The sequence below is a fragment of the Choloepus didactylus genome, chromosome 22, assembly GCF_015220235.1.
Source record: "Choloepus didactylus isolate mChoDid1 chromosome 22, mChoDid1.pri, whole genome shotgun sequence".
NCBI lineage: Eukaryota > Metazoa > Chordata > Mammalia > Pilosa > Megalonychidae > Choloepus > Choloepus didactylus.
The window spans coordinates 2,912,197-2,936,255 of NC_051328.1; the positions used below are offsets into that span (position 1 = coordinate 2,912,197).

Genomic DNA, 24,059 nt, shown 5'->3' on the forward strand with positions numbered 1-24,059 from the left:
ATTAGGTTTGTCATCTTATATGGACACAGTTCATGGCATCCTGTTCCGGTTTGCTAAAGCTGCCATTGTGCAAAATATCCAAAATGGGTTGGCTTTTATAAAGGGGATTTATTAGGTTACAGATTTACAGTTCTAAGGCCATAAAATTGTCCAAACTAAGGCATCAACACAAGGATACTTTCACTGAAGAAAGGCCAGTGGTGTCCAGAACACCTCTCTCAGCTGAAAGGCATGTGGCTGACGTCTGCTGGTCCTTTGCTCCCAGGTCATGATTTCAAAATGTCTTTCTTCAAAATCTCTGGCCTTTTGTCTTTCTTAGCTTGTCTTTTTCAGCTCCTCTGCATCCTTGCTTGTCCTCCCAGAGCGTTTCTCTCTAAGTGTCTGGGTGTCCTCTTTTAGTTTCTCCAGGCCAAACTCTGAACTTCATCTCCTAACTTAGTATCTCCAAATGTCCTTTCATCTGCATCTCCAAGCATCTCCAAGCATCTGGGTCTGTGTGGGCTCTCAGCTCTCTTAAGTACTCCAGTGATCTCATTAAGACCCACCGTGAATGGGCGGGGTCACTCCTCCATGGACATAATCTAATCAAAAGGTCTCACTTACAGTTGGGTGGGTCACATCTTCATGGAAACAACCTAATCAAAAGGTCCCACCCACATTAAGTCTGCCGCCACAATATTGGATTAAAAGAACATGGCCTTTCCTGGGGGTACATAACAGTTTCAAACCAGCACACACTCCAAAATAATTGTAATAGTAACATCAAAGATCATTGATCACAGATCACCTTTCAAGATCTAATAATAATGAATGAGTTTAAAATATTGCAAGACTTACCAAAATGTGACACAAAGAATGTAGTGAGCATATGCTGTTGGAAAAATGGCACTGATAAACTTGCTCGATGGAGGGTTGCCCCCAACCTTCAATTTGTGAAAAACACAATACCTGCAAAATGCAACAAAACAAAGAGCAATAAAACAAGGTGTATGCCTTTACTAATAGTGGAAATTGAAACTGGGAGCAGACAGTTCTTGGAAGACCAGCTCAAAGCTTAGTTCTTTGCTGGGGTACAGGTAAGGGAGATGGTGGAGTAAAGGAAGGGCAGGACAAAGGAACCGAGGAAGAAGGTAAAATTGTGTCATGAATGTGAAAGAGTGAATTTTTACTTTGAGACACTTGATTTTGGCTTTGAGATACTGATTACCTAGTGGCTGGGAGGAGCAAAGCACTGGTGGAGATTTGGGTGCTGGTCTTTAGATCTTCCATGGTTCACCCACAGTATAATCTGGGGAAGGTCTCCTAATGTCTCCAAATTTATTTCCCTAATCTGTGAAATTATTTGGCTGAATTTGATTCATAAGTTCCCTTCTAGCCCTTCTGTTGCTGGCTTCTGTAATCTAGGGTGATAGGTAATCTTTGAGTGATTTCAGGGGAGTAGTGTACCCAGAAGCCAGATTGTAGGAAGTTAAAGAGTAGTTAAATGGTGAAAGACCATATGTTCGGGAAGTTGAGTTTGCTGCAAGAAAGGTTGTAGGCACCTCCTAATTAAGTAGATAGGCTATGTAGAACTCTGACAATATGGAATTACCTACTTCTCTTTTTTTTTTCTTATTTCAAATCTAGTCGATTTTTAAAGGCTTATTAATCTTGGTCATTTAAGGAAATTTTTCCTGTGGCTAAGTTTTATGTGGTTCTTTCATTCTGATGCTCTCAAAAAGTTTAACCAGTTTGAGACATAATTTCTCACTTAATGGATAAAAGAACTCTACTTCACTAGGTTGGCAAAAGAAGTGTGTGGGACCCAAAAGCCAAATTTATCTATAAGCAGGGGAATGAATTTGAGTACTGAAGGAAGTTCTTATTATTATCTTCATAAAACAGAATAAAATATTAAGATATCAAAAATGTTTCAGAAAGCCTGGGCTGCATATGCCATAGCTACACAGAGGTTCTATTCAGGTAGTACTGTGAGCATTCTTTACAGAAAATGAGAGTCTTTTATCAACTGGAATTTATATCAGAGCCAATGTTTACTAAATGATTTGATCAAAAATATCCAGAACTGAGGATAGTTAAACTGGAAGACAAAGAAGTAAGTTTAAATGCATTTAATAACATCATTCTAATTAATCCATTTAACTTATTAAAATTAAAAGTTCCAATATTAACCATGAGGTATAATGAAATATTTTATCTACAAAATGAAGACTTCTTAGTCGTGGCTGAAATGTGAAAGGGGGAAAAATAGATCCAAGTAAGATAGCAAGATTTACTGTTCAGAAAAAATGTACAAAGAATATTATGACCTAGTATTGTTTTAATGAATCTGTATTCCTGGCATTTTTCTGGGAAAAATCATATTTATAAATATGAAATTTTGGACATTTGAAGAAAAATCTATCATTTAGTCTTGTTTTAATCATCTTATTTAGTGATCCATATTATAACAAGTTGTGCTCTTCTAAAACACGACAATTGGGCTTTAGGGAGCCTCTCTTCCGTAAGGAATGATATTTTCTCATGGGGTGCTTGGAGAGTTCTAGGTATTTTTGCCATTGTGCTATTGAATAGGTAATCTTTGAGTGATTTCAGGAGAGTGGTGTCTAGAAACTAGAATATGAATATTTCTGGTCATCTACTTGAGGCATTATTTTACAGTAATGGCATGATTACCATGATAAAGCAGATCATGTGTTTGAGGTACCCTTGAGAGAATTTAGTTTCACATTTGTCATTTTCAGTGACACCAAAGCTTTGAATCTGAGAAGTACATTAGCACATTTAATATGCCAATTAAAATGAATTGATCTACTTTGACTGTCTTTGGAGAAAAGGCCAGTATGAAAGGAATGCTTTTTAATCATATGTGCCAGTTTGGATGTATTTTGTCCTCCAAAACAGCATTATCTTGGATGAATTCTTGTAGGGGCAGATGTATTGGTGTTGATTAGGTTGGAACCTTGTGATTGAGTATTTCCATGGAGATGTGACCCATCCAGCTGTGAGTGACACCTTTGATTAGGGTATGACCTCTTGTTTAAATGTTTCCGTGGAGGTGTGGCTCCACCCATTCAGCGTGGGTTCTATTGGATCAGTGGGATACTTTAAAAAGAGCCACACAGGCCTAGACATAGAGCAACTGAGAATGACATTTTGAAGAGGAGCTGCAGCTGAGAGAGGACAGAACGCCCAAAGAGCAACATTTTGGAGAACACCATTTTGAAACACAACCTGGGAGCAAGCAGACACCAGCCACGTGCCTTCCCAGCTAACAGAGGTTTTCTGGATACCAATGGCCTTCCTCCAGTGAAGCATTAGCAAACCAGAACATCATACAGTCTTATTTTCCAAGCTGCAAAGTTCCAAATTTAAGATGAAAGTCAATATTGATTTAATAAATTGTTTGCATATATATACAGTCCTGGGCTAAAAACATATATACTTGTTAGCCACTCGTTTTTCAAATTAATGAGGAAGTAACAGGAGTTTTTTGTTTTTTTTTTCCGAAAATACAGATGCATAAAGTTTCCCATGTATTATCTTCCTAAAGATTAAAGAACACCACATTTATGTCTAATACATTTTTATTTATGAGGAAGTGACATAGTAGATGGCTTTGAGTTTTATGTACCTTGCTATAAAACCTATCTCTTCTTGTTAACTCTCTGACCTTAGAAAATTTAATTAATCCTTCCAAGCTTCACTTTCTTCATCTGTTAAATAGGGATAATAATTCCTAATGCATGGTGGTGGTGTATGATTAAATGATAAGTTATGTAAAGATCATAACAAAGTACCTAAAACGTTGTAAGAGCTAAATAAATGTTAGTGCTATTTTATTTCAAATAATTTTTATATTACTTTCTCATTAAAGGGGATGAGAAAATTCCTTTAAAAGTATAACAGAAAACGTTGTATTTTCAACATTTTGGACACTGTGCTTAGGCTTTCTTACTATGTGGTTATAGCCTTATTGGGTATTTAGTTTTTCATTCTCTAACACTTTATACTGTCATTGCTATTTTCCATATTATTTCTATAAAAATATTATTTTAAATGTCTGCATAATATTTCTTCATTTTGCTCCATCAAGTTTTCTTTTACCATATTCCCTTTAATTTATTAATTTCTCCTCTAGAAACTTATCCTGATAAAAGCTGATCAAGATTTATGTTTACTGCAGCGTTATAGCATTTTTAAGACTGTTGATATGGCTAAATTGCTTTTCATAAAAAGGTCAATACTTAACTGCTTTTCTATTTCTAAATTAAGTGTCTTATATTCCATAGTGTTGATTAGCTAATGAAAATAAGGCAAGCAGTTATAAGGTCAAGCAATTTCAACTGACACTTGTATAAAAATCATAAAAATAAAAATCACTTGCTAAAATCGTTCCCTCCTTCTATCACACATATTGTTATAGAACTTAGTCCAGATCTGGAAATGCTTACTTTTTTGATCAAATGTGTCTATATAAGCTGTGAAACTACCCACAGCTCCACTAACAGGGAGGAGCTGATTTCTTCTTATTCACTAAGAAAGTTCAAAACCGTTTGCGATCCCCTTATGGTTATTTTCAGCACCTCACATGCATGGTAGAATATTAAGAATATTTTAAGAGACTATTAAGATAAGCAAGTTCATCTTATTTAACTCCTCTCATTTTATCGAACAGGAAACTGAGATTCAAATAGAAGTAATATGTCCAAGGTCACACGTGCAGATCCACGGCTGGAACCCAACTTTCCTAAAGTGTGACCTTGGAAACCATGGTGCAGCTTAGCAAAAATGTACATTTACTGCACAAGACTTAAATTATTAATATCATTTTCTGTGTTCCCATCATCTTAGTTACAGCTAAGGTAGATTAATATAAGCAGCTTGCCTTGGATATTTATGCATCTCCCATACCAACAACTAGCACAGTGCTTCTAGAGCTGTGCCATTCATCGTTTGATTACCTACCATTATGTAGTTTCATCATTTTTTGTCTTTCTCCTAAGTTGAAAAATTTCCCAGTTTATTTGTGTTCTTCTGAGTATCCAGAGAGTTTGACCTTATTAATGATCATTATATATTAAATACTATCAAATATTATAATTTGGATATTTTGCAAAAGACAAGTTGAGGTTTAAATTTAGGAAAAATGAAAGGTGTGGGGCACTAACCTCATTAAGTAGAGACCCACTTGATAGTAATTCCATCTCATATTCATCCTCGAAAAAATGAAATTTTGAGTAATTGACCAGTTAAATTTATGTTACATTTTTTTGTGTTTCTAAGGCTGTCCTATACACAGCCAATCCATTCCTTTCTATTGACAGGTTTGTTGTTTTTTTTGATTTGGAATTTAGTTGCATTTTAAAAATATTAGCTTTATATAGTGGTAATTTTGACTTGGATTACATACAGCTTAATTACCCATTGCCTTTTCTCAGATTACGTTATCTTGTTGCATCCCATACTTCTTAAGAATGATACTGAATTAGAAATGTTAGTATCTCTGAAAATCACTTTCAGAAGTTAGTAGATGGCCACATACTCTCATAATTTTCATGAATTTCCTAATGATACATCATCTTCATATTTTAGTTTTCTCCTTATTTATTTCCCAACTCTGATTAAAACATCTTCCATCATGGGAGCCTGTGGTTCATAGAGCCACATGTTTTATGAAAATTAACTGAAAGGGACATTGTGGTATGGTCAGATAACTGGACACCAATTATGACTCTTCCAATTATATCATTAATCAGTGGCTGAAGAAACTAATAAAGTCAGCCCAAGAACATGATTTAAATGTGACAATGTAGCAGTGTGTGAGCCTTTCCTTGTACTTATTAAGCCAAATTATTAAAAGAAGGAAATAGAACTTTAAGCTATTTATGTTATGGAAAATAAAAGTTAAAACTATACTAGTGGGGGGGGAACTATTCTAGTGGATGCTAAGATCCTTGCTTTTGATTATGACTAGATCTTTTTTTATGAATCCCAGAATACTAAGAAAATACCTCCACTCCCAGGCATTATTCACTTTTTTTCTTTTTACCTTTTAACTGTTTCATATTGATGTCCATTTTTTCTTTTTTACCCACAATTCTCTCTGTGTTTACTCTAATTCTCAATATATAGGCATTTTTAAGGGCCCTCTGCCCTTAAAAAAAAAAAAAAAAAAAAAAAGCATTTCCTCAACTTTACCCTTCTCTCAAGGGCTTTTCACCTCCCTTCTTTCCTTCTCTTCTGGACATCTTGGAAAAATACTTGCACCATCTCCATTCCTTCAATTCCTAGTCACTCCTTACTATACACATTCTAGCTGCTTATACCACTGCTCTGCTAAAACTACATGCAAAAGGTTACTTATGACTTCCTAATTAATAAAATCAGTTACGTCTTTTCAGATTTTGGTCAATTTAACCTTAAAGACATTTGACATCATTTGAACATTCCTCTTTCTTTAAACTCTGTAAAAGCATTGAAGTACTTAGGCAATTCCTGACCCATAGTAAGTGCTATATGTGTGTTTATTACTATTCTAAAAATTATAATTATGTTGAGTCTTTTCTTTCTTTAAAATCCTTCAGTAGATTTTCACTGCATTTAGATGAAAGCTGTGCTGGAGTCTGGACATTTCTGTGGTCTTAGAACTGTAGCTTTGTAACCTAATAAATCCCCTTTATCAAAGCCAATCCATTTCTGGTATTTTGCATAATGGCAGCCTTAGCAAACCAGAACAGATTTTGGTACCAAGAGTGGGGTGCTGCCTAGTTTGCAAATACCAAACTTGTAGGAACAGCTTTTTAAATGGATAACAGGAAGATTGTGGAAGAATTGTGAGGAGCTTGATAGGCAAAGCCTAGATTGCTTTGAAGAGACTGTTGGTAGAAATATGGACTCAAGAGACTTCTGATGAGGCTTTAAACAAATGATTATTGTGTCATTGCCAACTGGAAGAAAGGCAATCTTTGTTTTAAAGTGGCAGAGAATTGGGCAAAATTGAGTCCTAGTGTTGTATGGAAGGCTGAATTTAAAAGCAACTAGCTGGAATACTTGGCTGAAGAGATCTCCAAACTAAAAGTGGAAAATGCAGCCTGGCTTCTTGCAGTTTATAGTGAAATGTGAAAGCAAGGAGATAAGCTGAGAACTGAACTCTTGGGTACAAAGAAACCAGAAATTGATGGCCTGGAAAATTCTGGGCTCCCAGAAAATGGAACCCCAGAGGCTAAAGCCCCATATGAGGATTTAACAAAACCTGTAACCAGCCAGCCATTTAAGTACAAGCCAGGATTGGAGATGGAGTTACCCAAAAAGGATTTGTGAAAAGTCCTATTGTCTGACGGTTTTGACACCTGCATGCCAAGCCAACATATTTTTTTTTTTTTTGCAATGTCTTTATAAACTGAACCATGCCAGTCTGGACGAAAAGGGACAGAAAATGGACAGAGTGAAGGGAAAATATTTTCAGAGAAGGTGGACCCATGGAAGCCAATATCTGAAGCCAAGAAATCTCTGGCAAGCAGAGCAAAGCAACTCACACATGTTGAAAGGGTGAGTTTGCCCTGAAGGACCTCAATGCTCAGGAAGAGTGCTGCCACCCAGGCCTCAGAGAAGATGAACCATGTTCGCTGGGGATTGGGGAGAGCTTGGCCACCACCCCACTGTTTGGAGAGGGGAGAGCATTTTCCCCAGAGATGCAAAGTCCAGGTGGTGCCCTGATGCATGAGGATGGTGGGCCTGAGAAGGTGCTCTCTCCAACACATTGATATGTTGGAGCACTCACCCCAGCATTTGGAGAGAAAAGAGCTGACTCAAAGTCCATTGGAAAGGGTTTGACTCCTGTTCTCTCAACCTCCTAGGAAAAAATGTCATTTTATAAATGACTCTCAGACTTTGAAATCTAATGAAGTTTGCCCTGCAGGTTTTGGGAATTGTTTTGGTCCCATGACCCCTGTTTTCGTTTCAGTTTCTCCCTATTGCAATGGGAACATTTATCCTATGACTGTCTCTCCTTTGTATATAGGAAACAGATAACTTGTTCTGAGCTTCACAGGTCCACAACCAGAGGGGAATGTTGACTTAGGACAAACCATACCTGTAACAGATTTTGATAAGACTTTGCACTTATCTGTTGTCACTGAAATTATTTAAGGCTTTGGTGATAATTTTGATGGAATGAATGTATTTTGCATTCGGAAAGAACATGTCTTTCTGGAGTCCGGGGGTGGAATGTGCTGGTTTGTATATATTATAGACCTCAGAAGAGTCATGATCTTTTAGCCCAGTCTTGTTGGATGGAAACTCTTGAGTCAGTGTTTCCATGGAGAGTGACTCACCCAACTGTGGGTGATACTTTTGATTAAATTATTTCCATGGAGGTGTGGACCCCCCCCATTCATGGTGGGTCTTGATTGGTTCACTAGATTACTTAAGAGAACTCAAGAGCTGACACAGACGCTTGCTGACGTTTGGAGACTCTTGGAGTTACAAACAGAAGAACATTTGGAGATGCTAAGGTAAGAGATGAAGCCCAGAGTTTGCTCTGGAAAAGCCAAGAGAGGACCCGCAGATGCTTGGAGAGAAACGCTGTGGGAGAAAGAAGCTGAGAGAGGGGAACAAGTACAAAAGTCCAGAGACATTCTGAATAAAACCATTTTGAAATACAACCTGGGAGCAAAGAACCAGCAGATGCCAGCTGTGTGCCTTCCCATCTGACAGAGGTGTTCTGGATGCCATCAGCCATTTTTCAGTGAAGGTATCAACTTGTTGATGCCTTAGTCTGGACACTTCTATGTCCTTAGAACTGTAAGTTTGTAACCTAATAAATCCCCTTTATAGAAGCCATTTCTGGTATTTTGCACAATGGTTGCTCTAACAAACCAGAACAAAAGCCAAACATCACATTGCCTAGGGGTAAGATTGTTGGGCCTTAAGTGTGTCCACTCTGATCTGTTGTCACTCTTTTGCTTGTCCTGTTCTGTATACACTGATCTCCTCACAGTTCCTGAAACACTTGAAACTCTTTCCCATATTAGGGGCTTTGCACACACTGTTCCTTCTCCCTGAAGTGTTCATTTCCAGATCATTACATAGCTCACTCCTTTTTTGTCACTGAAGTCTCAAATTCAGTGGCATCCCCTACGAATTATTTTCTGACCAATCTAAAGTAGTCCCTTTCTTTGGTTACTTTATTATATCACCCTTTGCTTTTATAACTAATTTTTTATTATCTAATTATTTATATATTTATCTTTTTTGTCCATCTGTCTCTCCCACTAACGTAAGTTTCAAGAGGGAGGAACTCTGTCTTATTGCCTTATCTGTCTGGCACACATGATAAACATTGACTACATTAATTAATGGCAAGTTTTTATCCTTGAAGAACAGCTCAGATACCTTTTTTGTAAAGTCCTCATTTCCCTGGGGCTAAATTGGGTGCTCCCTCCCTTACCCTCAAAATATCCTTTAAGAACACTGTATTAATATCTACTGAATTCCATCTACTTCTTTGTCTTCTCTCCTATATGATCATTTCCTGAAGAACAAGGATAATGTTTCATCCATATTTTTGCCATCCCTAGTGCTTCACCATGGTGCTTGGGGGCATAGTAGGCTCTCAGTAGGTATTTTTCAGTGAATGAACAAACCCTCTAAGGCAGGAGCATTTCTAGTGCACAAAACTACTGAATTATGACTTCATTAATATAGTAGGGAAGAAGAGCCTTAGGCTTCGTCTGCTAAGAGTTATGGTAGAGTGTCTTCTCCACAGTCAGGTACCCTGTGAGAATCCACACTAAGAACGTTTTGACCTCAACCCAGTGAGGACTGCTCTATAACTAAAGGCTTGTTGGACTCTAGAGCCTGTTGGGTGCCTCTCTAGCTATTTGGTCTAACCTATCAGCTATTATTTTGTCGCAAGTTGCTCCTTGTCCTGTCTTTTTTTTTTTAATTCAATTTTACTGAGATATATTCACATACCATACAGTCATCCATGGTGTACAATCAGTTGTTCACAGTACCAATATATAGTTTTGCATTGATCACCACAGTCAGTTTTTAAACAGTTTCATTATGACCCACAAAAAAGAAGAAGAAGAAAAGTTAAAGTAAAACAAACAACACCGAAAACATCCTATAACCCCCATCCCTCCCTATCATTCATTTACTTGTTTCCTCATTTTTCTATTCGTCTGTCCATATACAGGATAAAGGGAGTGGGAGCAACAAAGTTTTCACAGTCAGGGTCACACAGTGTAAGTTGTATAGTTACACAGTCATCATACAGAATAAAGGCTACTGGGTTGCAGTTCAACAGTTTAAGGTATTTCATTCTAGCTATTCCAATACACTAACAGCTAACAAGGGATATCTATATAAAACCTCCAAAAATGACGTCTCAACTCTTATTTGAGATCTCTCAGCCACTGAAGCTTTATTTTGTTTGATTTCTCTTCCCCCTTTTGGTCCAAGAAGGCTTTCTTAGTCCCATGATGCCAGGGCCAAGTTCATTCCTGCAAGTCATGTCCCACATTGCCAGGGAGATGTACACCCTTAGAAGTCATGTCCCACATGGGGGAAGGGCAGTGAGTTTACCTGCAGAGTTGCTTAGAGTGAGAGGCCACATCTGATCAACAAAACAGGTTATCTGGGGGGTGACTCTTAAGTACAATTTTAAATAGCCTTAGCCTCTCCTTTGCAGTAACAAACTTCTTAAGGGCAAGCCCCAAGATCGAGGGCTTGGCCTTCTAAATTGGTAGCCCCCAGTGCTTGTGAGAATATCATTAATTCCCCAGGTGGGGAAATTTAATATTTCCACATTTTCCCTTCAGTCCCTCAAGGGGGCTTTGCAAATACATGTTTATTCTCTGCCCAGATTACTCTGAGGTGTATTGTAACCTGTACAAACCAACCAGATTTCACTCCCTATTCTGCGTTCCATGTAATAATGTTGTTTGAATAAACTGACCATACAAGTTAAGTTATATATATAGTGTGTTACAAAAAAATTTAGACTTTGCACCTAATAAACATCTCTTCCTTTGATCTCACACAGAAGTTGAGATTTTAAAAATAGTCAATATTGTCCTTTATCCTTTAGTCTGATTTACCTTAGTCCTAACCAAGTCCATTTTATTCGTATCTCTAATTGAAGTCTCATCTCTTTTTTCAGTCTCTTACATTTGCTATGTGGGGTAATGCTGACATTCATGGCTGCAAGACTCTGTCTCTGAGTCTCAGGTGTCACACAGATTACCCAAATTACAGGGACCAACCAGATTATACACAAACAGCTCAGCATCTCAGAATTTAGAAATAGACATTACACTTCAGGAATAGATGTAACTGCTGTACAAGCTTACACTCTAGGAACCCTCTCAATAAGCCTTCCCTGATAACCTATGCTCTCAGACTTCAATTCTCAGTTTGTACATTTTATTTATTCCATATTAGTGAAGCAGTATAATGTTTTTCTCTTCATTTCTGGTTTGTTTCACTCAACATACTGTCCTCAATGTCCATTCACCTCATAACTTCACTCCCTCTTGTAGCAGCTCAATATTCCATTGTATGTATACACCACAGTTTGCCATTCCATTCATCAGTCAATGTACCCTTAGGCCACCTCCATCCACTGCAAATCATGAATACTGTCACCACAAACCCCACTGTGCAAATGTCCATTCATATCCCTCTTTTCAGTTCTTCCAAGTATATACCCAATAACCAAGTTTCAGGGACCATATGGCAAACCCATGCTTAGCTTCCTGTGGAACCACCACACTGCCCTCCAGATGGGCTGCACCATTCTACTTCCCCACCAACAGTAATTAAGTGCATCACTTTCTCCACATTTTCTCCAGCACTTATATCCATCTGTTTTGTTTTTTTTTTTAGATGGTTTTATTCACACAACATACATTCCATCCTAAGTAAACAATCAATGTTTTCCTTTATAATCACATAGGTATGCATTAGTGGTGACTAAATAATCACATAGTTATGCATTCACCAACACTGTCTACATGAGGACATTTCCATTTCATCCACAAAGTAATAGGAAGAGGAGAAAAAAGAAATAGAGAACAATGACAACTACAAAGTAACAAAAGAAAAAATAAAATTAAAATAAAATCCAATGAGAAAGTCAGACACCACCACCAACACCAAGAATCCCATACCATTCCCTTATATCCCCCTCTTATAAACCATTAGCTTTCATATATTGCCTGTGTTACAATTAATGGAAGCATATTATAGTGTTACTGTTAACTATAGACTAGTTTGCATTGGTTGTATTTTTCCCCAATACCACCTGATTTTTAACACTTTGCAAAGTTGGCATTCATTTGTTCTCCCTCATGTAAAAACATTCTTATATTTGTACATTTAATCATAATCATTGACCACTCTAGGTTTCATTAAGTTATACAGTCCCAGTCTTTATCGTCTTACTTTTCCTTCTGGTGTCCTACATGCCCCTAACCTTCCTCTTTCAACTGTACTCACAGTCATCTTTGTTCAGAGTACTTACATTATTGTGCTACCATCACCCAATATTGTGCTCCAAACCTCTCTCTCTTGACTTTTTCTATCTGCCTGTAATGTTCCCTTTATTATTTCCTTTAGAGCAGGTGTCTTTTCACTGACTCTCTCAGTGTCTGTTTGAGAATATTTTAAACTCTCCCTCATTTTTGGAGGACAGCTTCGCCGGATATAGAATTCTTGGTTGACAGTTCCTCTCTTTCAATATCTTAAATATATCATACCACTGCCTTCTCGCCTTCCATTGTATGTGATGGATCACTCTTGCTGCTTTCAGAATTCTCTGTTTGTCTTTGATGTTTATAATCTTACTATGAAGTGTCTTGGGATAGGTCTATTCGAATCTATTCTGTTTGGGGTACACTGCACTTCTTGGATCTGTAATTTTATGTCTTCCAAAATAATTAGGAAATTTTCAGTGATTATTTCCTCTCTTATTGTTTCTGCCCCCTTTCCTTTCTCTTCTCCTTCTGCAATACCCATGACACATATATTCATGCATTTCATGTTGTCATTCATTTCCCTGATATGCTGCTCATATTCTTCCGTTCTTTTCCCTGTGTGTTCTTTTGTGTGTAGGATTTCAGATGTCCTGTCCTCCAGTTCATGTATCCTTTCTTCTGCCTTTTCAAATCTGCTGTTATGTGTCTCCATTGTGTTTTTCATCTTTTATATTGTGTCTTTTATTCCCATAAGTTCTGCCAATTGTTTTTTCAGACTTTCAAGTTTTTCCTTATATTTGCCCAGTGTCATCTTTATATCCTTCTTCTCTTTTGCCATATCTTCCCTCAACTCATTGATATGATTTTTGAATCGATTTAGCTTATTTATTTGAAGATCTTTAATTAGTTGTTTCAACTCCTGTATCTTGTTTGAAGTGCAAGTTTGTTCCTTTGACTGGGCCCTATCTTCATTTTACCCAATGTGATTCATAATTTTTTGTTTTCTAGGCTTCTGGTTTCCTTGACTACCAAGTCAGATTTTCCCTGGTCTCAGGAGGAATGTGTAAGCAGTATCAAGTTTCCCTGAGGATGAGACTGATAGGTTGTCAGACTTTCCTGTGAGGCCTATAGACTCAGTGCTTTCCCTGTCCTGTCCGGCAGGTGGTTCTTGTCAGCCTGCAATTACCCACTGGTGTAAAGAGGTGTGGTCCCTTTAATTCTCCATGGATCCTGTCCTGGCCAGGGGCTGAAGGTCTCAGAAGCCAACCTTAAGTTTTTTCTGTTTTGTTTTGTTTTGTTTTCTGCCCCCCAGGACCTGGGATCTGAATTGTTTGAGGGAGGGCGGCCACTTGAACTGGGCCCTGTCCCCCTTTTCTTAGAGGAGATACACCCTTTAGAGAATTATCTCCTACACTTGAATTTCTCCTGTGTCTCTGACTATCTGAACCACTCTTGCCTTGATCAGAGATGACAATTGAGAATGCCTGAGGCTTTCTCTAATGAACTACTTAGAGTAGGAGGAATGAAAAAGTAAACAAAGAAAGCTCCTTTTCAGACTAAGTCCCCAGCCCCTCAGTTTTGCTGGTTGACCAGTGTTGGTACCCAGTTCTCTGTGCCCCTTTCTTGGGACACAGCTGTTTTCCAGTATTCCGAGCACAGGTATCTCCAAAAGCCTTTGTTTTTATTTATTTTTTTTTTCTGTCAGCCCTGCCTCCTCCCTGCCAGTAGAGACCTCAGGGTTCCTTTCCTGCTTGCTCCATGTTTTATCTGTGCTTATAGCTTGTATTCAGTAGTCCAACTTTTTAAATTAAACTGGCAATTGTAGCTTCTTTGAGTTACTTTCCCTCACTCCAGGTAGCCTGCTTCTTTTTTCCACAGGGACATCTTACAACTCAGCCTGCCCTGCTGTTGTGGGAGGTGTGCCAGGTCCTCCAGTTCATGTATCCTTTCTTCTGCCTTTTCAAATCTGCTGTTATATGTCTCCATTGTGTTTTTCATCTCTTATATTGTGTCAGGGTTGTGGGAGGTCTGCCAGGTCTGCAGTTTGGCAAGCTTCATTTACATTTCTGTGTTGAGATTTCCATAATTCTGCCCATTCCAGGCTGGTGTATGATGTGTGTCCAGTCACGGATGTCCCCCAACAGCTGTTCCAGACTATTTAATAGTTGATCCTGGGTAATTACTAGTTGCTCTCTCTTACCCTGTCTTACCAGCCCATTTCTTTTATTTGTTTGTTTGTTTGTTTGGTCCTTGGGGTGACCATCTAGTGCTTAAAGAGAAAATGGAGCATGTTTTCTGCTTCTCCCTGGTGACTTCCCACTATAATAGCTGTGCATGTGGCCTGTGCATTCACTTCCACTCATAAGTGGAGCAGTGCACTTAGCAATGCTCTAGTGATCTGAAGAGTTTATTGTATAGCCAGTAAGATGAGGCAGTCTGACTTTAGTGGAGAGTTCTCTAGACCAAGTCAGTCCAGGTGTAGATTCTGCTTCAATGTCTGCCACTATCTTGCAATGGGATCTTGGCCATTTCTCCTTTTGGGGCCTCAGTCTCGTCATCCATCAAGTGGATTACTGAGTTTTTATCAAGGAAACCCATTTTTCAGACAAAATTAAAGGCAGAATTTCAACATATGAAATAGTTCAAAATTGTATTGCTCTGTCTAAACTAGGGACTTGCAGCCCATTCTCTCTCATAGGCTCCCTCACACTTCTTTCCTCATCCAGCTACTTCCCACATGATAAAAATGGTTCCTTCTGTCTTCAGTCCAGTCTCGCTCAAAGGAGAAGGGCCAAAAAGAAATTGGCTTTCTGTACTTGTTTCCTTTTCCTGTGATTGTACACATCACTTCCTTTTGTCTACCATTAGCTTTCTTTGGTTGTGGCATACCATTTGAGGTCCTTTCAAATGACACAGAAACTCTGAGAGTGAAATGACTCAGTTTTTCAAAACTGTACTACGCCCTTTTATCTCTGTCTTTCCTGTCTCACTCTCATTTTACCAATCTTTTCTGATGTTGATCTTTCCTGTTATGTTTCCGTGTTTCTCATTTGCTCTTCCCCCTTGTCATTAAAGCTATATGAGTCCCACAGGTCAAGGTTTCTCCACCTGGGCCCATGTACTCATTGTAGCATTGTTTTGGGGAAGTAGGCAAGATTTTTGCACTGTCATTTAAAAAATATGAAAAAATCCAGTTAAAGCAAATGCTTAGAGAGGGGTGAAAACAGTTTTATAAATCAATTCATTGTGACAGAGCATTCAGTGTTCTTGTCCAAAATAAACTGCTGTCATTGAAAGAACTGCTGTCAAAAAGCATTGCCTTCTTTACTCATTTTGACAATTGAAGCTGTGTGTCTGATGTCTAGGAATACTTTTTTAAATATTCATTTGATTTCCTTTCAAGTACAAAGCTTATAATCACGAATCCTAAATATTAAGGATCTTAAGGGCCATTTTCTCCCTGGCCAGCTCTACTCTCCAGCCAAGTTTAGGTTTTTAACCATGCTTGATGTTGTTATTCCTCAAATATTTCTACTTAACGCTCCTCTGCTCTCCTATTCATTTTCTCTATATTGCTGCTTTGGCTTGGTTGGAAATTCAGAACAGGATACCAGTGTGTCCCAGTCAGGAGGTGCCTATGTTTAAATGCTGTAGTCTGTTACTTGGCTCCTGAAGAAGAAATACCACAGGCACAGTGTCTCCAGTCATAATTGAGATGTATAAATCATCTGTATGGTTTCTTCAGCTGATGAGGTTTTGCCTGAAAAATGAATGTAATGAAAAAATGCTAGATGTGGGCAGGACCTACTGATGAAGGCTAATGAGCATAAATGAGTATTCTGTAAGGCCCCAAAAGCAGGGGCATAGAATGTTTCCAGTGCACTGCCCCTGAGGCAAGACCTGCTAAGGGTGAGGTATGACCAGTTTATTTGTTGTCTTCTTTTTCCTTTCCTTCTCTCTCTCCCCTCGCCCACTTCTTTGAATAAAAGACCTATTCTAGCCAGCAACAGGAGATCATTTTATGCATTATAGGACATATTAAAAATAAAACTGTTTAGACCAGTGCTTAGCACAGTGTTGCAAAAATGACAGTTACGAGCTTTACATACCATATAGGTAATTTAATAGAAGGGTTAATTTTAAAATTCAATTGCCAGGAATTAGCCATACTTCATCAAAAAGCAGATAAGAAATTAGGTGACTTGTAGCCAACACTCATAGTAATGTTTTCTTGATGTTTAATACCTCATCTCAAGTAGATGAAGAGTGGACTCTTGTTGGGATTCAAAGCCTTTTTTGCACCACTTGGCTTCCCCTGAAAGCAACACGTTCCTCCAGCCAGAAAAGCAAGCAATATATAATCACACGTTCCTCCAGCCAGAAAAGCAAGCAATATATAATCTGTGAAATAGCTACTGTGACGTGTGCTGCATGGGCTTCAGACCTGGACATGACTACTATCAAATTTAAGTTCTGTCACTGACTGGATGGGTGACCTCTGGCAAGTTATTTAACCTCTCCCCAACTCAGTTTCCTGACCTTTAAAATGGGAGTTCTTGTGTAATTTCACAGCATAGTATTTGAATAATATATGGCACATAGTAGACTCTCAAGAAATATTAATTCCTTAACATTCTAAACTGGGCTACCAAGCATATTTAAGCAATAAATTAATAAGAAAAGATAAACCATATTAATAAGCCATTATTAGTTAATTATTTCCATGAGGAATCTGTAAATGGACATCTGTATTTTTTTGTGCCATACTCCTAGAAAAGATTCAGACTCTTCCCACTGCTTCACCCAAAATCTAAACTTACTGTTCTTTTCTGAAAATAATCTTCTAATAATCCAGTGGCAGTAATGTCACTGAGTGATTTAAATTGAGCTCTTGTACCACTCCCTGTAAACAAAATTAAAATCTGATGTCTTATGGTACCATTGTATAACCATAACTATGTCCATGGATTTCGGTGCAAAAAGTTGACTAACGTTCAGTGATAAAAGCTGTGAAAAGATGACATGAGGAAGTAGGGTACAGATACAAAATGGAATTCCATGTGGTTATAAAGAAAAGGAGGACATGTACTATATATTAATATATGAAAAGAGCCCCATGATACATTATTATGAAATGAAAAAAGTGCTCACATTATGCTATTTTTGTGTAAAAAAATGTGAGAAAGTAAGACTGTATATTCTTCTTTGCCTGTATATGCATTAAGGAAACTCTGGAAAGAGGCATAATCACAGCAGTTACCTGGTTGGTAGGTGTAGGGAACTGGGTGGGTGGAAAAGTCGTGGGTAGGAGAGACACCTCATTGAAAAGTTTCGATAATTTTTAAATTTTTGAACTGTGTGAATAAATTATATGTTGAAAAAAAATTTAAAAGAACAAGGAAAATATCATTAGGGCCAATTCACATTAAGGTTTCTCTGTATGCCTTTTGAAAATTGTATGACATGGTTTTATTTATAGCTCCCAGCTGCAGATCTCCCAGCCATACTACTTTGACCTGATTTGAGTAATTTAGAAACTAGAGTATAGGCAGATAAACATGTAATGTCTTAATTATTGTTGTTTAAATGTTAAGATAAGTTGAAATAATAATACAGGTAATGCCCAACTTAAGAGCAAATTATTCTATAAAATTTCCTCTTCTAAACTGTCAAATGAGTGCCAATGGCCTTTCGTTCAGTATAAGATGAGCATGAGTGGCCTTTCAGGGGCCTGTCTTGTAGATATACTGACTGCTCATAAGAATGTCAAAAGTTAAATAGCAATTCCAAAGAGATGTGATGAGGTGGTCCTGACTAGTGCCAAGTGACTCATACAGACAGTACCTGCTCTGGTTTGTAGGGGCAAAAGATACCTAGACACTCTACACAATCTTTGAGGAATTTTATTCAGGAGATTAGGTTGAAAGAAAAGAGTGAGTTAGGATCTGGAGAGAGAGAGAGGAACAGAAGGGGCAGTCTGAACATAGAACAGCAGTGGACAGAAACTTGGGAGGGACATGAGTAAACTGGTTTTTCTAATGGAATGTTCTAAGGGAGACCTGGGATGCAAACAGGAAGCACAGGTAGCAGCTGGATTGTAGAGGTCCTCAAGAAGTTTGGGCTTTATTTGGGAAACACTAATTCTGGAATAGAGAAGTGATGCCGTAAACATTACATGAGTATATTTGCTTTCCCATCTACCCACCTTTTCTTCATTCAACAAATATTTTGTCCCATCTTCTTTGTCCATATCACTGATAGAAGAAAATTATCCTGACGGAAGTACAGATAAGGAGCACAGACCGTACAAAATAGAGACCTGCCCAAGGAGTGACCCAGGGAGAGTTTTGATTGTGTTACTGGAGTTGATGAAAGAGCTGTTGTTTTTTAAATTTATTATATGCCACACACTACTAATTGCTTATATTGCTGTGTATTATCCTCATAACCTTGTGAAGTAGACGTTTTTATTATTGTTATTCCCTGTTTACAGATGAGGAAACTGTGTCTTGGTTAAGTGACATAGAGGCTCACATAATTTAAATATCTAGCATATTTATCTAATATATTATTTGGTATTATAGCAATTAATAGTATAATTATCATTTGTTTAGTGGTCAATTTTAAAATATTTTGTATACCCTCTTGTTTAATCCTCCCCCTATGTGGTAGGCAGGCTTGCTATTGCTATTCCCATTGTATAGATAAACACAGAGTTGAGAAACTTTCCCAGACAACCATTCATCAACTAGAAAGCACTTTCTATGTGCCAGACCCTCTTCTAGACACTAGGGATATAGCAGTGGCAGGGTAGTCTAAGGTGCCTGCCCTCAGGGAGCTTACTTACTGATGGGAAAGAATAACAATGAACTTATAAATAAATGATGTCATACAATTTCTGGAGGTGACCAGTACTATTAAGCAGACAAAATAAGGTAAAGTGGTGGAGAGGGGCTGGAGAAACAGCTTTGGCCATGATGGTAAAAGAAAGCCTCTATGAGGAAGGGATGATAGTAGAGGCCTCCACAATGAGAAGACAGTCATGCAACAAAATTTGGAGGAAAAAATTCAAAATAGAAGTGCAGCAATGCAAGTGTCCTGTGATGGGAACACAGTTGGCATTGTCAAGGGCCAGAGAGAAATCCAGTGTGGTTGACATGTGGTGAAGGAGGGGAAGGAGAATGAAAAAGAAGAGGTGGACAGCAGCTAGATTGTGTGTGCCTTGTAGGCTGTGGTAAACAGTTTGAATCTTAGTCTGTGGGTGATAGGAAGCCACTGGAGAATTTTAAGCAGAATGTGCATGTGTGTAGTTTGTGTGTATATGTAGGGGTTGGCAATATGATCTGATTTGCCCTTTAAAAAAAGCATCCCCACTGCCTTTTGCAGGATGGATGGCTGTGAATAGGTGGGTAGAACAGTTAGTTGACCAAGTGAAAGATCAAGATGATTATCAGTAGGGTATTACTAGCAATGGAGATGGAGAGAAGTAGTGAGTTTGAGATATATTTTGGAGATAGAATCAAAAGGTCTTGTTGATGGATTTCCAGCATATTAATGGTTAAGAGACAGATTAGATTGCCCAGGTTTTAATCTTCGATCTTGCCACTTATTAACTGTATGATGTTGGATACACTTCTTAATCACTCTCTGCCTCAGTTTTCTCATCAGTAAATGAAAATAATTATAGTAACCTGCTTAATAGGGGTATTTTGATGAATAAATGATTTAATATGGCTACCTGGTGTTTAATAAGTATTGTCTATTTTTTTTAATCCATTATTGATTGTGAGGTATGAGGGAAAAAGAAGAATCAAGGATGACATATACATTATTTCCCACAGCAAATGAGTATATAGTGTGGAGCCTTTTATTGAGGTTTGGGGGTGGGTGGATTTAGGGAAAAATCAGTAATTCATTTTTGGCCATGGTAATTTTAAGGGACCTATCAGATGGAGGAAATGATGAGATGGGACTTGTACGTGGGTCTTTTGATTTTAAAAACCTGTCCTCTTTCCACTCTGAGAGTAGGTATGAGCACAGTCTCTGCAGTCATACTTCTGGGTTTGAATTCTAGCTCTGCCGTTTGTTAACTTTGTGACTTGTGTCAGTGCCTCATTTTTCTCATCTATAAAATGGAGACAGTGGTTTGTTAGAGCACTTGGAACAGAGCCTGGGGCATAGAACATAGAGTGTTACGTAGAGTGTTTGCTTTTGCTGTTGTTGTTGTTACTTTTCAGCCTTGAATGTTGCTATGAAAATGGAAAGAAAGGAGGTTTCAAGGTATTTTTTTTTATTCCACAAATATTTATTGACTGCATGGTATAATGGTGGAAATGGTATTTTTTGAAAGAATGATTAACAGGATTTTGGTGATTAGTGATTTGCAGAGCAAGAGAGAGGACCTTAGAATCTGAGGTTCTAAGCTATAATGACATATTAAATGAAGTATCAGGAATAGGAGATTGTTTGGGATGGGGTTGGGATTGGTGAGGAGTTGAGTTTAAGAAGTATTAATTTCAGAAATAGCCAGGAGAAAATGTCCAGAAGCAGTTAAAAACATGGGAACTCAAGAAAAAGATCAAGATTAGAAATATAGGCATGTAATCATATGCTTAGAGGAGATAATTGAAGGGTAGAGGAGAAATTGATTAGAGAGAACTAGAAAAAAAGAAGTGGAATGAAAAGAAGACCAAGGACTTATGTGAGGATACCCCTCTCTAAAGGCAAAGCAGGTTAGAAGGCGGAATACAGAATTATACAGGGGGAGGAGGGGAAAGGTGAGCAAATAGTTATAGTCGATGTTTAAGAAATGAAAGGAGAGAGAATTGGATAGCAGCTAAGGGAAGTGGTGAGACAACTAAGGATTTCTTCTAAAAGATGTTTGAAATTCTTTGGGAAAGAACTAGCTATATAGTATGATTGAGTATGTCAAATACTGTGCTAGTACTTTGTCCTCTCCTTAAATCCTCATAGCAGTTCTCTGAGATAGAAACAGTTGTTATATTCTCTGAAGAAGTACAAAATGAAAACTATCCCAATGTCCGTCAAAACTAACAATACTTAAGTAAATTATTGTATATACATTTGATGAAATGCCCTGCAGCCATTTTTTAATGAGGTAGAGCTGTATACTGCCAAAGAAGTGTATCTGAAATAATTTTACGTGATGATAAAACACATATGTGTTGTCCATCTCTCCTAGTAGATTCCATACTCCTCAAGGTGAGGCACTGGACCGTATTTACTTTATGACATCAGGGTCTAGCATGGACCCTTACACATTAGTATGGCATAATCATTGGTAGAATGAATGAGTGCATGAATGCGTATAAAATGGACAGACAGCACTAGTACTACACAGTCTTGGCTATGTGTATATTTGTGTATATACATACTTACACATACATACACATACACACACTTTGTGAACATAAAAACAGAAAATATTATCAGGGAAAACGCCATTCAGACGGACATTAATTACTATTAGGAAGTTTGAAAACAAAATGATTAAAAAAAAAAAAAACAGGGAAAAGATCATTCCGGTTCTGCAGTGGAAGGAAGAAAGTTGTTAGAGTGTACAGCCAGGGCTGAATTCTTTCTCTGGATGGAGAGTGGGGTGAGGGGTCCCACCGGGCTGGATTTGAAGACCTAGGCTTATTATAGTAGATAGTTTGTGAATTGGAACTTTTCAAAATGCTGAGTTTTTACAATGAAAGAATTCTTCAACCATTATAGTCCCCTAAACCAGATGCTCACTAGGATTCAATATATGTAGTGGCCATTTTAGACCTGAATATTCTGTCATGCAAATGGATGCAACATTATCCTAAGAAACAGGCTTGTTGATTCAAAAAGAAGATAAGATACCAATTTGTCAGTTAGGATTTGTGAGCTGCCTTGTTTATTGTTATTAAAGTATCATGTTTATTATTATTGAAGTGTCATCTGCAATCTAGTAGATGGTTTCACTTGCTTTTTCATTTAAGAATCTCATTATTTTCCTGAAGATTATAGATAATGGTGCACTCTAAGTTATTCTTCTGACTAAGTAAATACTAGAAAAGAGAAGTAAGGCAAATTTTTTTTTTCATTTATTGTTAGATATATTGATAATACTCTGAATAATTAATTTTTATCATCTATTTGAGAAACATTAAATTATAATTTCTTTATCAAATAAAAATAGAATTTATAAAATTTTTAATGTTATTTATTTTTGTTGGATTGTTACATCATGTTTTTTTTTTCTCATGTATTCATTTAAATCGCATGGAAGTCTGCCTGAAAGGGCATTTTCACAATGGTTCTGGGAACATATCTTTGATTGTGTAATATTTACTTTATTATGTATGTATTCTGGTGTTTCTTGCTTTCCATCATCCATATATTGTAGTGGCATATTGAATATCATAGAGAGGAACTGACATGGTAAATCAAATGTTTTATAGCATACTGTTCAGTGTATCGGATTCGTTACTATAAGGAAGTTGTATTTGATCAGTATTTCAGAGCTCCCTAATACTGTTAATTTATTGCTGCCTCTTAATGCTCTCTGTTAATTACATACAGGCACAAAATTGGTTTCATTTTAACAATGGGTAATATATGTTATAGTGAATCTTTTCCACACAAAAGGGAATAGCAAATATCCAACACTATCTTTGATTAGAACTATTAAGTCAAACAGCTTGTTTTTAATGAAGATAGTGTTAATTATATAGTCAACTGGGTCGTTCATTCTGTACCATAGGAGCTATATATTAGAATAAAGCTATTTTGATGTATAAGATGCCAAAGGAAAATTAGCTAACATGAAAGGGAATAGCCTTATATGTGGCTAAGATGTCAAGTGAACAATGTTAATTCACAATCATTTTTTTACTTGGAATACATAATTTGGGGTTTTATTTTTAGTTCCCCTCCTCCTCCTACCAGAGTTAAATGATGGAACATGACTCTCAGTCCCCAAACTACTCTTCTGCTTCATTCAAAATAGCCTTGACAGGCTAGCCTCTCTGGTACTGGTGAGATTTATGGCTCTCCATTCCTTGGTGTTCCATTACTCTGTATTTGCCATCAAATTGATTAGTAGGCAGCAGAGAGGAAGAAAAGAGGCAGCCACCTAGAGCCAGCTTGTGTCCGTCATTTTAATGAACTACTTAGAGATGGTTAATATTGTCCTTGATTCTCATTGTAGCTGATGATGACCAGATCTTTTAAAATGTTTTCCCCCTCCCTTATTCTGTATTACAGGGCCCACTGGAAAATGATTTGGTAGTTCATGTAGCACTTGTAGCAGAAAGCCAACGGTATGAAATCCAGATGGGTGGTGTGTTCTTTTATTTGGGAAGGGAGAGGTGGGGAATGACTGCTTTATGCTTACAATGTTGAGTATGGTGCATGGAGTAATTTCAGAGGCCCATTGATAGGGTTTTAAGGATGTCATTAATGTCATTTTAGTGCTAGCACAACATTCCTTTCATTTTTAAAAAATAATTTTGTTTTAGGAGATAAAACTAGTAAAGACTGTTACCAGTGCCAGTTTGCCTGGGGAGTTTTGAGAAATTAGTG

At 37.5% G+C, this 24,059-nt stretch overlaps 1 protein-coding gene across 10 annotated transcripts in view; it reads left to right on the top strand.

Annotated features, from left to right (window-relative positions):
• The window catches only part of PHKB (phosphorylase kinase regulatory subunit beta), a 276,301-nt gene that overhangs the window by 178,060 nt on the left and 74,182 nt on the right, over positions 1-24,059 (top strand). For all 10 annotated transcript variants that reach the window (XR_005213751.1, XM_037815495.1, XM_037815494.1 and 7 more), the window contains one exon: positions 23,742-23,797. Coding sequence is in view for 9 of the 10 variants with exons in the window: in XM_037815495.1 (XP_037671423.1) it covers positions 23,742-23,797 (56 nt within the window). In the remaining variant the exon portion in view is untranslated. The remainder of the gene's footprint in view (positions 1-23,741; positions 23,798-24,059) is intronic.